Genomic DNA, 13,758 nt, shown 5'->3' on the forward strand with positions numbered 1-13,758 from the left:
TCGCCCGGCAGCTCACATCAAAGCGCCCTGCCTCACTCCCAGCGGCCGCCACTCACTAATGGGATTGCAGCGTGCCCGGCTCCGCCGCTGCAGCCGCCGGAGGGAGAGCCGCTGCCGCTGCGCCTCTTCGCCGAGAGCCGCCGGGTGCTGAGCCGCGGGGATGATCAGGATCTTCCCGGATTTCAGCGTGCAGGTGACGGCGGCGGCCGGCGGGGCGGCCGGGGGGGTGCCGGCGGCGCCGGGCATGGGGCGAGCCGGAGCGGCGGCCAACGGGAACCCGCAGAACGTGCAGGGCATCACCTCGTACCAACAACGGTGAGCAGCGGGCGGGAGCGGGCGCGCGGCTCTTTCCGGGGCTCCCCCACTTGCTTTTTCTTTGTGCTTTTGTGTTTCTTTGTTTTCTCTTTTTTTCTTTTCATATATAAAAAAAAATATTACCGTTTGATTGTTGGGGGGTAGCTTGGTGGGAGGGAAGAGTTTTTCCTTCCCGCTTCCTTTTTATTTTTAATACAGCATCTTTTAAAATGCACTGAGAAGTAAACGCAATCTCCCAGTTTTTTCTCGGATGAACTGGAAAGCAACAATAGCTGGGGAAGAAAAAAAAAAAAAAAAAAAAAAAAAAAAAAACCGAAAGAAAAGAAAAAAGTGCGAGGAGCACGGTCGCGTAGCGTGGCCGCTGCAAAGTTTGGGATCCCGTCCACTCATCCTTTCTAAAAAGGAATTTCTCAATGTCAATGCCTTGTGCAGATCCCAGTGTGTGGCAGCCAGGGGGACAATTGATCCCGGGATGCCGATTGAGAATTTGCTTTCAAGCAAGAAAGAGACCAATATTCACTTGGGGTTGCACACTTGCAATTCCACACTGTAGGTTAACAGCTTTACTGTGTCACCTGTTACTACAGGGAAATGCAGCACGAAACCCTCAGCACTGCTATTATTATTTTTTTTTCCAACCTAAACGCATTCTGATGCAAATGCAGGGAATTCGCAGGGTAGGCGCCGTTAGGAAGTGGAGCGCACAAAGTTGGCAGGAACTCGCAGCGAAGTTCAGAGGGGTTCCCATCGTCCCAGTCAGCCCCGCTCCGCGCCGGCACTGCCTGAGTTCACTGCGGGCTGAGGTCGGGGTCCCGCAGTGCTGTGCAGGGCGAGACCCGGAGTGGAGCTCCGGGAGGGTCCTCCATCAGCTCAGGAGCGAAGCGGAGTGCTCACAGAAGTACTGACAACACCTCAATGTAGGCTGAGATCGGAGCGAGACACGTTCTTCTAAATGCAATAATGTCCCAACGATCTGGCTTTTCAATACTACATAAATCCTGAGAAAAATGCAGTGTAATAACAAATACTTCAGCTAAATCTCTCTATAATGTAGAAGCTAAAACCATAGAAACTTTTAATGTTGTATTTCAAACAAATGTTTTAGAAGCCTGACAGAGCAGTGCCTGCTTTGGTCTTCAGCAACTTTGGGCTCCCCTCTCTCACTTTGGGAAACACACACTGTGTTTTCCCTCTGATGCCCATGACAGAAAATGCTCGGTGCTAACTTCTGTGGGTTTTATTAAAGGGAAAGGCACGAGCACTAATATTCTGCAACAGCCCCTGTGCTGCCCCACCACCTCCTTAGAATCATTTGAACTAAGTCTGAGTCCTTCTTTGCCATCAACCGTCCCCATACACAGTGTCTTGGCCGGGAGAGAGGGAAGGAGCGGATTAAAGTTGGTTTGTTTTCACGGTTTCGCTATGATTTTTGTCACTTACAAAATCTTCAAATTACAATGGAAACTGATGGGCATTTTAACGAGGAAGTACGGGCAGCGATCACAATAGTTAAGGCTGTGAAGTGGGGAAGTCAGGGGTCAGAAATGTCACATTGGCTTTAAGACAAATAAAAGGGACCTCTGGAGACTTTAAGTTAAACAGAAATATACAGATGAGCAGCGTGCGAATTTGTAGTGCTCGGCGTTTGGGAGTTGAGTTGCGTCAGGTTCCGATCAGGGGTAGCTCCAAGGGCAAAGCTCTGCCAAAACAGTGACGGCCTCGGGCCAGGTGTGGCCCCGCAGCAGCGGCCGCTCGGACCCCACAGCACGCTGGGTGTCTCGGAAACATTCTGCTCTTCTTCCAAATTGTAACTATTACCGACACGACGGCGTCCTCTACATTGAACGATTTTTTCTCCGAGCTTTCTGGAAAAGCTTAAATCACAGTGGGCACCGACACCTCCTTCCGCGATTGCACAAACCGAGGTGACACCTGTTAACTTTTTTTTATTATTTTTTTTCCTCCTTGTTGGAGCCGAGGCAGAAGCCGTGCGCGGAGGAGCCGGCACGTGGCACCCGCAGCCCCCTCTCTCCGCGCCCCTCCTGCACCGTCCCCGGGCTCGCGGCCCCGCTCCCGCCGGCGGTGCGTACCTGCGCGCCTTTCCCTGAGCTGCGGACCCACAGTCGCTGCTCTGCCGGCCCGTTCCCCGCCGCCCCTCGGAGCTGCCGCGGGGAGGTGTCCCGTGAGGGTGCCGGGCTGAGCCTTACCCGGGAACCCGCCGGGGGGTCAGGCCCGGGGCGCTGCACTGCAGGGCAGCGGCAAGAAGTAGCCACAAAGTTACCGCGGGGATGGAGAGCTTGTAGCTTTCTCCTATCCAGGTGTACTGGATGAGACAATTGGGACAGCGGTTCCGTTTTCTTGCTCCTTAATTTCCTGCTTACTTTCACAGTCCGCAGTGAAACTGCGCACAGCAATGCATCCTCCCAGCAAAAAGGGGCACCTCCCGGCTACCCTTAGCGCTGCGTCCCATTGCTCGGCCCCGGAAGGAGGGGGGTCTGGGGGCCTGCTCGGTGCCCGACCCCCGTCAGCTCCCGGTCCGCCGGGGCCGCGGAGTGAGCCCGTGGGGTTTCCGCGCCCAAGGAGATCTCTCGCCTCCCCGCCCTCAGCACCTCTCTCCGCCGGAGCCGCGACTCCGGAGGAGGAAAGTGTGCGAAACTGCAACTGAGTGGCGGTGTTGCGCCGGCAGCGGAGGCTGCGTCCCCTGCACGCAGAGCGGGAGCGGAGTCGGGGAAGCAGCTGGAAAATGCCCAGAAATACTTTCACAGCGGTCAAGCGCGGAGATCCCCGCCTGCCCTCCTTTCCGCCCCCGCCCCGCTAGCCCAGCGGCCAGGCACCCCTCGTAGCCCGGCCCAAGGGCGCGGGGCCGCGAGTGTGAGCGTGTGAGCGGCTGCGTTGTGTGTGTGCGCGCGTGTGTGCGTGGCCGTGCCGCACCTGCCGGGCGATGCCAACGGCCGGGCTGCCCGCTGGGGCTGCGCCGCGGCTCGCTCTTCCCGCCGCCGCCGGCCGCCGCCGCCCGCGCTGGGCATGTCTCTGGGGCCGCCGGGGCCCCGGTTCCCTCCACTCCTCGGCTTATGGACGGCGGCAGCGGCAGCAGCAGCAGCGCTAGCGAGCGAGCGAGCGAGCGAGCGAGCAACCTGCAGAAGGACCGCGCGGAGGAGCGGGAGCCCGCTATGCTTTGGCCTCAGTACTTTTCCTTAGCCCGTCTGGCTAAGCAGGGCCACCGCTGCCGCTGCTAGACACACAACACACACCAACATCAGGAGGGGGAAAAGTAAGGGAGAGAAAGAAAAAAAAAAAAAAGCCAGGAAGATGGCGCCCACCAAGCCAAGCTTTCAGCAGGATCCTTCCAGGCGAGAACGGTAACACTTTCTCTTTATTGAACCTGCAGCAGCAGCCGCAGCCGCAGCAGCACCGGGCCGCGCCGCCGCCGGGGCCGGGGCTAGCTGCCATGGCGGGGGGGGGGGGGACGCCGCCGGCACCGCCGCTCGCCCCGCCGGGCGCCGCGAGTTCCTCCGAGTGCGCCGCCGCACCCCGCGTCGCCACCGCCGCGCACGCACCGCCGCACCGACACTGGGCGGCCGGCGGCAGCCCCGCTCCGCAGCCCTATCGCCGCGGCTCGCAGCGGCCGCCGCTCGGCAGGGCGCGTTGGCGAGCGGGTGTGCGTGTCTGCGTGTGTGTGTGTGCGCGGAACCCCCCCCTCGGGCGGCCCCCACCGCTCGGCGGCCCCGAGAGCAGCGGGGGGGGAGGGGGGGAGCGGGGCGCCGCGCCAGGCCCGGCTTGCCGGAGTGGAGGGGCCGGCCCCGCCTGTGCCGTTCAAGTGCAGCTAGGCCGGAGCGGGGGGGCCGCGCCGCCGACGGCCCCCGCGGCCCGGCTCAGCCCCGCTGCAGCCCGGAGGGTTCCGGCGCTCCCCGGGGCAGGCGGAGCGGTGCCGGGGCGCGAGCGGGCGGGAGGCGGGCGATGGGAAGACGGGCGCGGGGCTCCATCCGGCCGCCTCTGGGACTTTTGTTGGGGAGAGCGCTCGCTGTGAACGCGCTGCCCTGCTGACAAGGATCTCCCATAGCGGATCTGTTGTAGCGAAGTGAATCTTTCTAGAAGTGACCAGGAAGAAACAAGAGTGCAAGTTCATGTGATGTTACTTTGTGCTCCTTAAAAAAGTGCTCCAAGCTGCGGTGCTGCACTGCGAGGAGAGCTGCGTCCAGAAGTGGAGGATGGGGGGGGGTAGGGGGGTGGGGTGGCTTCTTCCACCTCTTTCCTTCCCTTCAGAAGTGAACTTAAGGGTGAAGGATAAGGAGCTTGTTTGCTGTAAAAATGAAAATTAACATTTAGACAGCTTTTAAAAGTAGCTGGGCTGCGTGTTGCTTTCTTTCTACTTCACAGCACTGAAAAAATGCTTAAACAAAAATAAAGTGTAGGGGGCCAGTTCACTTTAATCTTCAGTTCAGACTTCTGTTTTTGAGTAGCATCAGCGTTCTTCGTACAACTTCTAAACCCCGTGGATTCTGTCTGGATTCTGTCTCTGTTGTTTTCCAAGGGAAGCAGACTGCCCCGAATGAGAAACTGAGCCCAGAAACACTGAGCACAGGGCGTGTGGTCATTAACTGTTGCACACCGGGACAAGGCTGTACTGACATGCAGCTGATTGGGAGATGCCTGCAGTGGGAACAAAATGTGTTCTCAGAAGTCAGTAAATTACAGATTTTCATCTCCGACTATAATATTTTTTAAAAATCCCCTTTCTGACAGCTGTAGAGGCATCTGGTCTCTGCTGAGTTAACATCGCTTCCAGCAGCAGCTTTGCTGCCTTAGAGTTCTTTGTTGGGAAACAATTTGTATCAATAAGTCCTGTCCCCCCCCATAAACAATTCCTCTGCTTCCTTTCTGAGCACCGTACTGTATTAGTGTGAAGTGCATTCGCCAGGATAGCTTCAGTAATCTCTCCGGCAGAAGCATATTTGTGTGCCATTTTGGGAATTTCTCTGAGATAGGAATCTGGAAGATAGAATTAATTTCTAGGGGAAACTTCATAGCCTGTGCATGAGTGCTTTCTTTATCACCTGTCTCCATTTGGCATTCGAAGAAGGTAAATCAAAGTGCGCGATTTGTTATTCTGCTCCACTTGAGAGCTGAACTAAATAACACTTGGTCTGAAATTCTGATTGAAGTTGTAGGAGGATATACTGTATTTAATTTAATGCCCTTTAATAGCATCTTCTTGTTCAGCTCTGGTGCTGTCATTTTAAAGGTTGGATCCGAGTGGTTTTTCCCTGTAGGGAGTGGGAGGAGTAATGATTTCAGGGGAAAAAAGTCGTCTGGATTCCTCAAGCACTGTAGCCACAAAGTTGGCCCGGCGGCCGAGCGGCTGCACTGTGCCCTTGGGGTTCCCCTTCTTATCGCCCCTCACAGCGTTTCATTGTGGGTGTAAATATTGCATGTAGAGGCTGAGGACATTTTTTGTATCAGAAATAACGTCGGTCTACTGTTCTTTAAAAAAGTTTCTGGAAAACTGTAGCAGTGCTTCAGTGCTCAGGCCCACATGTACTTTTTCTTAAAAATTCAATAATGTGGCTCCAAAGCCCTACGTTAACTGTTGATTTAAGCTGTCTGTACACATCCTTCCAACATTATGTGTCAGGCTCCTTGAGCCGTGGCACTCAGCAGTCGCTGAAGGGGTTCTGCAGGCTCTTCCTTAGTTACTGCCTCCCTAAAGGAGTTATGGGGGTGAGAGATCCTGGAGGAGGCTGTGGGGACACATTCTGTTTGGTCTTATTTTCCACAATATTTAGGTGGATTGTATTACTGCTTCCAGCACAAGGTTAGTAATTACGAAACAACTGTGAGAGGTGGTAGTCCTTGCTGCAAGCAGGCATCTGATTGTTTTGAAACTTTTCCACCTGTTCAAGGTTTTGAAAGGGTGTTTGAAAAGTTACACACATAATTTGATTTTCTTTTAAACTGCATGTGTTAGCAAATGCTACAGTTACGGTAGGAGTTTGGGGTTTTTCAGTTGTGTGGATATTTAACCAAGAAAATTAAATAGACAGAAGTGTCATGCACATGATATGCCAGTATCGATTTGTAAAGCATATCATCATATCAGAGTGCTATTGGCTTACAGTGGAAGAGAAAAAGCCCTTTATTTTGGCATTTCTTTCTAGAGCGTGAGCTTAAACATAGCAGTGATAAATGATGATATGCATTGTCTAACACTTGCTTTTATATAAATAGCTCCAGAAGATTGCTTAAATGATAATCGAAAATATGAAATAGGGTGGCCTTCATATCACAAGGCCAAGGGTCTACAAATGGAAAAACTGAAATAATGAAATATTTCCAAGGCAACAGACTGTCAACAAGAACAGTAATGCATGGGCATATCATAGAGCTACCAGAGAGGATATTAGATCTTATAGCTCTAGAGCCAGGAGTTATAATGACCTTTATTAAATAGAGCCCTCCCACATTACAACAATCTTTCCGATTCCTGATTTATGGATTAGCAGTCATACATGTCTTCATAATTTGAAACATTCTCTCACCATTTGCAGCATTTTTTCTCCACCGGAATCATACATTATTTAGAGCTTACACGAGAGTATTGATCAACAAAAGTTATATTACATATTTTCGGTAACTAATGGGATTCCGAATAACAAGGTTTTGTCTGCAGCACTGTTTCTACATTCTTTCGACACAACTGCTTTTTTTTTTTCTTACAAGTTAGATCCAGTTAACTTGTTCTGTACCAATATAGGGCTACTTTACCTTATAAACATGTTACAATAATTAGAGGGTTATGAAAACAGATCCACCCAGCACTTGAAACCGCAGGTATTTTAAAGAGAGTACCAGGATGTATTGTCAGCATCCATCTCCTTTTATTAGTGTCTCCCTTGAATTTCAGAGTCTCACATGCTGGCAGTTTCAAATCACGTTCATTTGAAACTTGGCACACGAGTTGCCAGCCCAGATGGGAATTTTACTGTGAGAGAGATGTAAAACAGTTGTTGGAAAACTGACATTTGAGGCATTAGTTTCATCAGCATCCATGCTAAAAAGTACAATTAGTTTAAATAAACATTTGTTTCGTAAGACTATCTTTGTAATGATGCCTTCATTATTAGAAGATATGCTCTAAGTCCAAATAACCGATACTGACCATGAGCATTAACTCTTACAATTTCATAAACATTTTAGGATCAATTCTGCTCATATTGTGGTCAGTAAGTTAAAGCCTTTTTGGAACCATAGTGAAATTTTTATTTAGTATCAATTAAGTATTTTTTTTCGTAAGTTTAAAGTTATGAGACATTTCATGACATCTCATCTCATGCAAGTAAACCTCACGTTCAGTCCATCAGTGGGTTTCATTTTGTATTATTGTGTTAACTCTTGCAGGTGTAAAAGCACCTCCTGTGAGATGAGATTTCAACAGTAGTCATGTTACTTTAAAACAAACTAAGTGAAATTGTTCTGTGGGGTTTCAGCCTGGAAACCCGGTTTTACAATTTAGACTTAAGGTACATTGCCAATGTTTTGCATTTTCCCCCCAAACATTTGTTTTTTGTTTGTTGATCTATGCCTATTGTTTAGTGGTTTTGTTTTTGAAAAAGACTGACAAAGATTTATTCCCCTAATAAGAAATGTTTTGAAATGTCATTTTTATTGTAATTGCATTTTTTTTCAGAAGAGACAGTTTGTTCCTGTATAATTTGTATAAGGCTACTGCATGTTATCTTTAACATACAAAGTCCAGTAGTACGAATGAGGTGTGTAACTTCTTGTTTAATAGGATTTTGCATAATAAGGATAATTTCTAATAATGTTGCATTTTGCTGTAGAAGAAGTTGTATCATAGTAAGAATAAAATGGTTGCTGCCGTGTCCTATATGACTAGAGCATTGTTCTGTGGCTAGCTGGAGCAGTAGTTTTGCAAAACACAAAGTCCTAGGCAAATGAATAGGAGTGTTGTGCCATTGATTTGAACAGGGCTCTGAGTAGTAAAAATACAATTAATTTTGTATGCTGTGATAGGCTACTGCATAGGACAAAGAAGATATGGCAGGATAGTATTTGTGTTTGTAATTTGGCAGAAGTGGACCCTGTCTTTGGAGAATATTGAGTTCAAGTTGTACCTTAATCTTTAGGAAAGTTCCAAATGAAATTATACCTATAATTAAAGTACACTATGGAGAATCACAAGCAAGGATAAAAGTCTTTTTACCGTATAATTCAATAGATGTGAATTTGTTATCACTCAGATGACAATGACAAACTTTAATGTACTTTAATGGGAGGAGGATTGGATTTTGCGTCTGTGTGTTATTATAAAACATGAAAGTCTTGAGATTCTCAAGGAAAGGTGGAACAGTCCTCAAAGAGATTCCAATCTCAGCCTGCTGCAGCCCGATACTGAGAGTTATGTATCTGACGTGCAGGCAAGAGTCAGTCACATTAAAGAACAAGTGATATGTAAGCAAGAATTTGAAATGGATTAGTGAAAGCAGAGTTTTGAAGATTTGTTACAGGCGATTTTTCCAACATTTTTATGTGTTGCATTTTGGACTTTCACTCTTCAGCCGTATCTTGCCATTTGTCTGTTCCAAGGAATTTCTCACTGATGTCATTCAGTGTGTGAAGAAGACTTTAGTATTAATCTTTAGTATTTCTATTTTGTCATTTTTTATTTTTTTCATATATCTTAGTGTGCTTTGAAAAGGATTTCAGCATGGTTCAGCATGTTTTACTGATTAGATAGATGAAAAACATTTCTGAGAACTAGCAGAAGTGACAGAAGATATCAGTGTTAACACTAGAAATAAAATTCAAGCCCCCATTTTGAGTGCATATTCAAAGATTACACTGCCTTCGTTAGAGGGATTTACATTTCTTTTACAGGCAAAACCTCCACTGAAATAAAGTGCTCTCAGAGAATGGCTTGATTGCAACTTAAAATTAGCTGTTAGCTTGATATATAATAGAAGTTCAGCCCTTGTGTTAAATAATTTAAGTAGAAAAGTACTGTTCCATTACCTGCAGGCATCATACGTTTACATATGTATATAGTGAACTTACGGGATATGGTCTGAATAATATGTATGTATGTAATCTGCAATAATGTCCCTGGGGCTTGAATTTTCTGAGGAGCCTATTGGGTTTAGGCATCTAGCATATACTGCATTTAAGTGAAATATGGGCACCTAAATCCTATAAGCCCCTTTTTAAATACTTGCCTATGTTTTTTGTCTCTAAAAGGAATTTAGAACAAGCTTCATTACACAATACATTGTTTTAAACTGAATTTTATCGAGTAATGAATAGTCTTTGAACAATCATTTTGTATTATATCCTAATGGGATATCGTTTTGCTCAAATTTAAGCAAAGAACTGATAGATTTCTTCTTTGACTGGGAGAGGGGTTCATTTTATCATGTGCATATTCATATTTATGTTTGGCTTATTCGCAATGTTGGCTTGTATGAGTTAGGTGGCTCAGAATTATCCTTTTGAGGCTGTAATTCATTTAGCAGAAATGTAACATGGCAAATTTGAGAAGAATGCTTGTTAGAAAGCTGTCTTTTTCTAGAGATTATGAGACACTGAATATGTTAGCTTGTGGGGAAAAGAAATGCAAGTGGGCAGTCTTCACAGGTCAAGGTTGAGGTCAATATAGAACGAACGGAGTGACTGAATCCGTACAGTGCTGGCAGCTGGATTAAAAAGGAAAAAAAATCTTAAAAAAGAATAGCTGCTAGGGGCACTTATCCTTCAACCTTCACTGCAAAAAAGTATCTGTTTTATTTGTCTGAGTGTAGTCAGATTGGCATGTTTGCTTCACCTTTGCATAAATTACTCACAGTACATGGACAAGAGGTTTTAAAAAAATATTTACACTGTAAAAAATACAAAACCCAAACTGTTTTCTCTTGGTAGGTAACAAATAGAAGATGAGCATAAAAGGAGAAACAAATGCATTAGGCTGCTTTATTTATTCGTTCTTTCTGAGCTGCTACTTGGACTTGCAACAAAACTTGTATTTCCTGGGGAAAATCAAAAGTACAGTATTTTTTTTTTTTTCAGTGGCTAAGTGAGCCAGATAAACGGTACTCAAGTAGCAGTGTTTGAAGGATCCAAGTAGTTTACTAAAGTATCTTAATTAATTGGATGTTCACTTTAATAGTGAGTTTTCCTGCTTGTAGGCAATGCTCTGTAACAACAGCATATATTTGGCACATACATTACACATATGATTTGAGAAGGTCTGGTTTTACTGAAGATTTATTTTTACTAAACAACTACTTTAAGTTAACAAACACAAAATAAACAAAGTGGCAAAAATACAGACTTTGCATAAGAGGAATGATAGAAAAGATACAACAGATTCCGGATCTATCAGACATATATGCTATTCCTTTTATCAGTTACTCTGCTCACACTCAGATTTTGAAACCAAGAGGTGCCCTCATTCCTTTCATTTCTTTGTTAACAGAAAGAAAAATGCTTTTCTACACAATTGTGGTTTGGAAACTGTTATTCTGTGCTTTCCCAGGACTGTTACTCAATTTTTGTTTTTGTATCACATCTTAAGATTAGAGTAGCAATCTGCAGGATGCAGCAAACACTGCAAATCTGTTCTTCACCCCAAAGTGATCTGGCATACTGAAGGAGCATCTTTAGGAACCTTCATTATTTATAGTCTTCCATCGTTTAGGAAACATTTTTGAATGATCTTCTACTTTATTTTTATTTTTAAAATAATATTTTGCTAAATGATTTTGCAATGTTATTTCAAAGTATTCAAATCCCCTTCACGACTTGTTTTTTTTTTTTTTCCTGTGGTAATTGCCATGTGTTACAGTGTCTGTTTGGTTCAAATAGGAAAAAAGAACATGGCTGGGGAAAAGTGTCTTCTATCTGACAGAGAATGGCTGAGTAGCCCACCTGAAAAGCAAGATTAGAATCCTGTATATTTATTCTGCTTGTTGCTACTTTGAGGAAAACTTTAAAAATATTCCACTGACTTGTAAACATGTATTCTTTAAAGTGTAGGCATATATTGTATGTTAGATAGACACAGTATATATATTTACTTGAAAGGAAATAATACTGGTTGATTGTTCTCAGCGTGCTATAAATGTCTTACTTTAGATAAAGTTGAATGTAAATACATGCACTGGAATGGCGATTTTTTTTGCTCTAATGCTGTGAGGGAAAAGTAGGCTCATCTTTTTTTTTTCACATTTTTATTGTTCTGTGTAAATGTAATTTGTTAATCCTGTGAAATTTGTCATAGATAAATTTGCTTGGATTATCTTGTCACCACCGTATCTGCATTCTTTTGTTCATTGCTTATTCATAATTTAACAGTCTGGCAGTGAGCCTTTTTGGGATGCTCACAAAAGATATATGACCTCTACCAGCTGCTACTATAACCTGCAGAATGCACAGCAAGACATTAGAAACGTGAGGATTCCTCTACTGATTAAAGTGCTCTTCATTTAAACAGTCTGTTCATAAGAATCTCAGGAATCTTTGTGGATAGCAGTTTTGATTTTTCATTTCTCACAAAATTAGTTCTAACATTTTTTCCCCCCCGAGTGGGAAACTAACATTGAATCTTAAGGTGGTGGTGCTTTGCTTTCAAATGGACTAATGGAAATTAAATCACTCATTATATATGCATATGTATACATAAGTGTGTGTGTGCATATAGGCATCTGCAAATATCTTTACCTGGCTCCCTATAAGCACCCACATGTGTATTTCCTGGAATTTTATAGTGGGAGAAATTGGTGCCTCTGTGTGTAATATTATAACTAACTTCTCTATTATAATATTTTTTCAATATATATATTATTATCTAGTACTAATTTAAAGAAGAGTTGTCTGATTTAACCCTGCTTTATTCCTAGAATCTTACAGATTGCATTGTGTAAATACTTGGTATTATACAGTACACGAAAGACATTAAATAGAATGTTACTTGAAGTGTAACAACATTTTAGATTTTCATTATTCTCCTGACTCAGTTTAGCATATAAATTTTTCCCCCTTTTTACTTTTTTTTTTTTTTTTTTTTCTTATCTGCAGATCAGCTTGTGAGTAATGGCTAGTTTTTACCTCCCCTTTGTGCTGGCACATGATTATAGTTCAAAATAATTCATTGCTAATCCATGCAGTATTGGTTCATCTCCATCACTCTGTTTTATGATTAGAGCCTCGGGCCTGTAAGAACATCTTTCTGCACAGTTTTCTGTCCTGATTTTCTTTGACTGCAACCCATATTTTAAACAGGTCTGTCATTACTGTTCGCCCAACAATCCTGCTACATTTTTCAAATATGTATCAATTACAATAAATTAATATTTTGATGGGGTTGTTTTTCAAAGGTTTATGAAAAATTCTTGTTTTTCACTGCACTAAGTTTCCAGCAGTGGTGTACAGGGCTTGGTTCATATCAGTTGATGATGGAAATCTGACTTGAGGTTTTCATTTTTCCTTAGCAGCCTGAATTTCCTGTGTATTTATTTACATTAGGTGCCTTAAGAAGTCCAGGACCTTAAAAAAGAAACACCGTGTCTTTCTGAAACAAACTATGGGAGAACAGTGATTATAGCCTTGTCATTTTTAAAATATTTCAGACAGTACTGTTGTAAAATAAAGCTGAAGAAAAAACTTTTAAAATATATAGGGCCTGATCCTACTGTGAATACTCTTGTTGAAGTCAGTGTTCATTGGGTTGGATATGAACTGTCATGGCATTAGAGCTGGCTTACATGACGTAATGATACTGTACCTTGATCATATTTAAATTTAGTATTTCCAGATTATGAAGCAAATTCAACTTTTATTTCACATCAAATAATGCTAGTTCTTTCAGAAGGTCATCCAAAATATTTTTCAAGACTTTGTTTCAGCATTGAGTAGTCCTGTGTTCTTTTTAATAATTACTTTCATCTCATTGTAGCTGTGTGTTTGAAAGTGTAGGTCAATAAGGATGATCGCATTCAGAATTTCATGATCTGTGTAGTGGAACAAATTGAAAGCAAAGCCTGTATCAATCACTGTGAAGGGAGGGTTAATTGTTACTGCTTCTCAAGCCTCTGGACAGATAAACCAGTAATGAAATACTTATTGCTCTGATATGTGAATGGTTAAGGATGAAACAATAGAAACAGGAGCAGTCTACAAAGATAAACCAAGAAGAAAAAAAAAAAAAAACCAAAAAACAAAGAGAAAAGAGTAATCTGGACTAAAGTAAGATGCTGTATATACTGTGTATTAACAGTTTTAAAGTAATTTATTTCGTTTAATGCAGCCTTCTGGTAATGATGTAAGAGAACAGAAAGTATTTGGTTTCTAAAGTGAATACAAAATATGACTATGAAAGCTTTTATTATGCAAACGATTTGAAATGGCTTACAATATGTCTGGATCTTAGGTAAA

The 13,758-nt window shown here is 43.9% G+C and overlaps 1 protein-coding gene across 5 annotated transcripts in view; it reads left to right on the top strand.

The window, feature by feature from the left end:
* The first annotated feature begins 234 nt into the window (after positions 1–234).
* The window catches only part of NPAS3 (neuronal PAS domain protein 3), a 598,518-nt gene continuing 584,994 nt past the window's right edge, over positions 235–13,758 (top strand). For 3 of the 5 annotated variants that reach the window (XM_048949920.1, XM_048949923.1, XM_048949922.1), the window contains exon 1: positions 3,290–3,674. In XM_048949920.1, coding sequence (XP_048805877.1) covers positions 3,625–3,674 — 50 coding nt within the window. In that variant the 5' untranslated portion in view covers positions 3,290–3,624. Of the gene's footprint in view, positions 316–3,289; positions 3,675–13,758 lie in introns of those variants that run through there. The other 2 variants (XM_048949919.1, XM_048949921.1) reach the window with 2 other exon arrangements.

This window comes from Lagopus muta, chromosome 6 (genome assembly GCF_023343835.1).
Source record: "Lagopus muta isolate bLagMut1 chromosome 6, bLagMut1 primary, whole genome shotgun sequence".
NCBI classification, from domain to species: Eukaryota; Metazoa; Chordata; class Aves; order Galliformes; family Phasianidae; genus Lagopus; species Lagopus muta.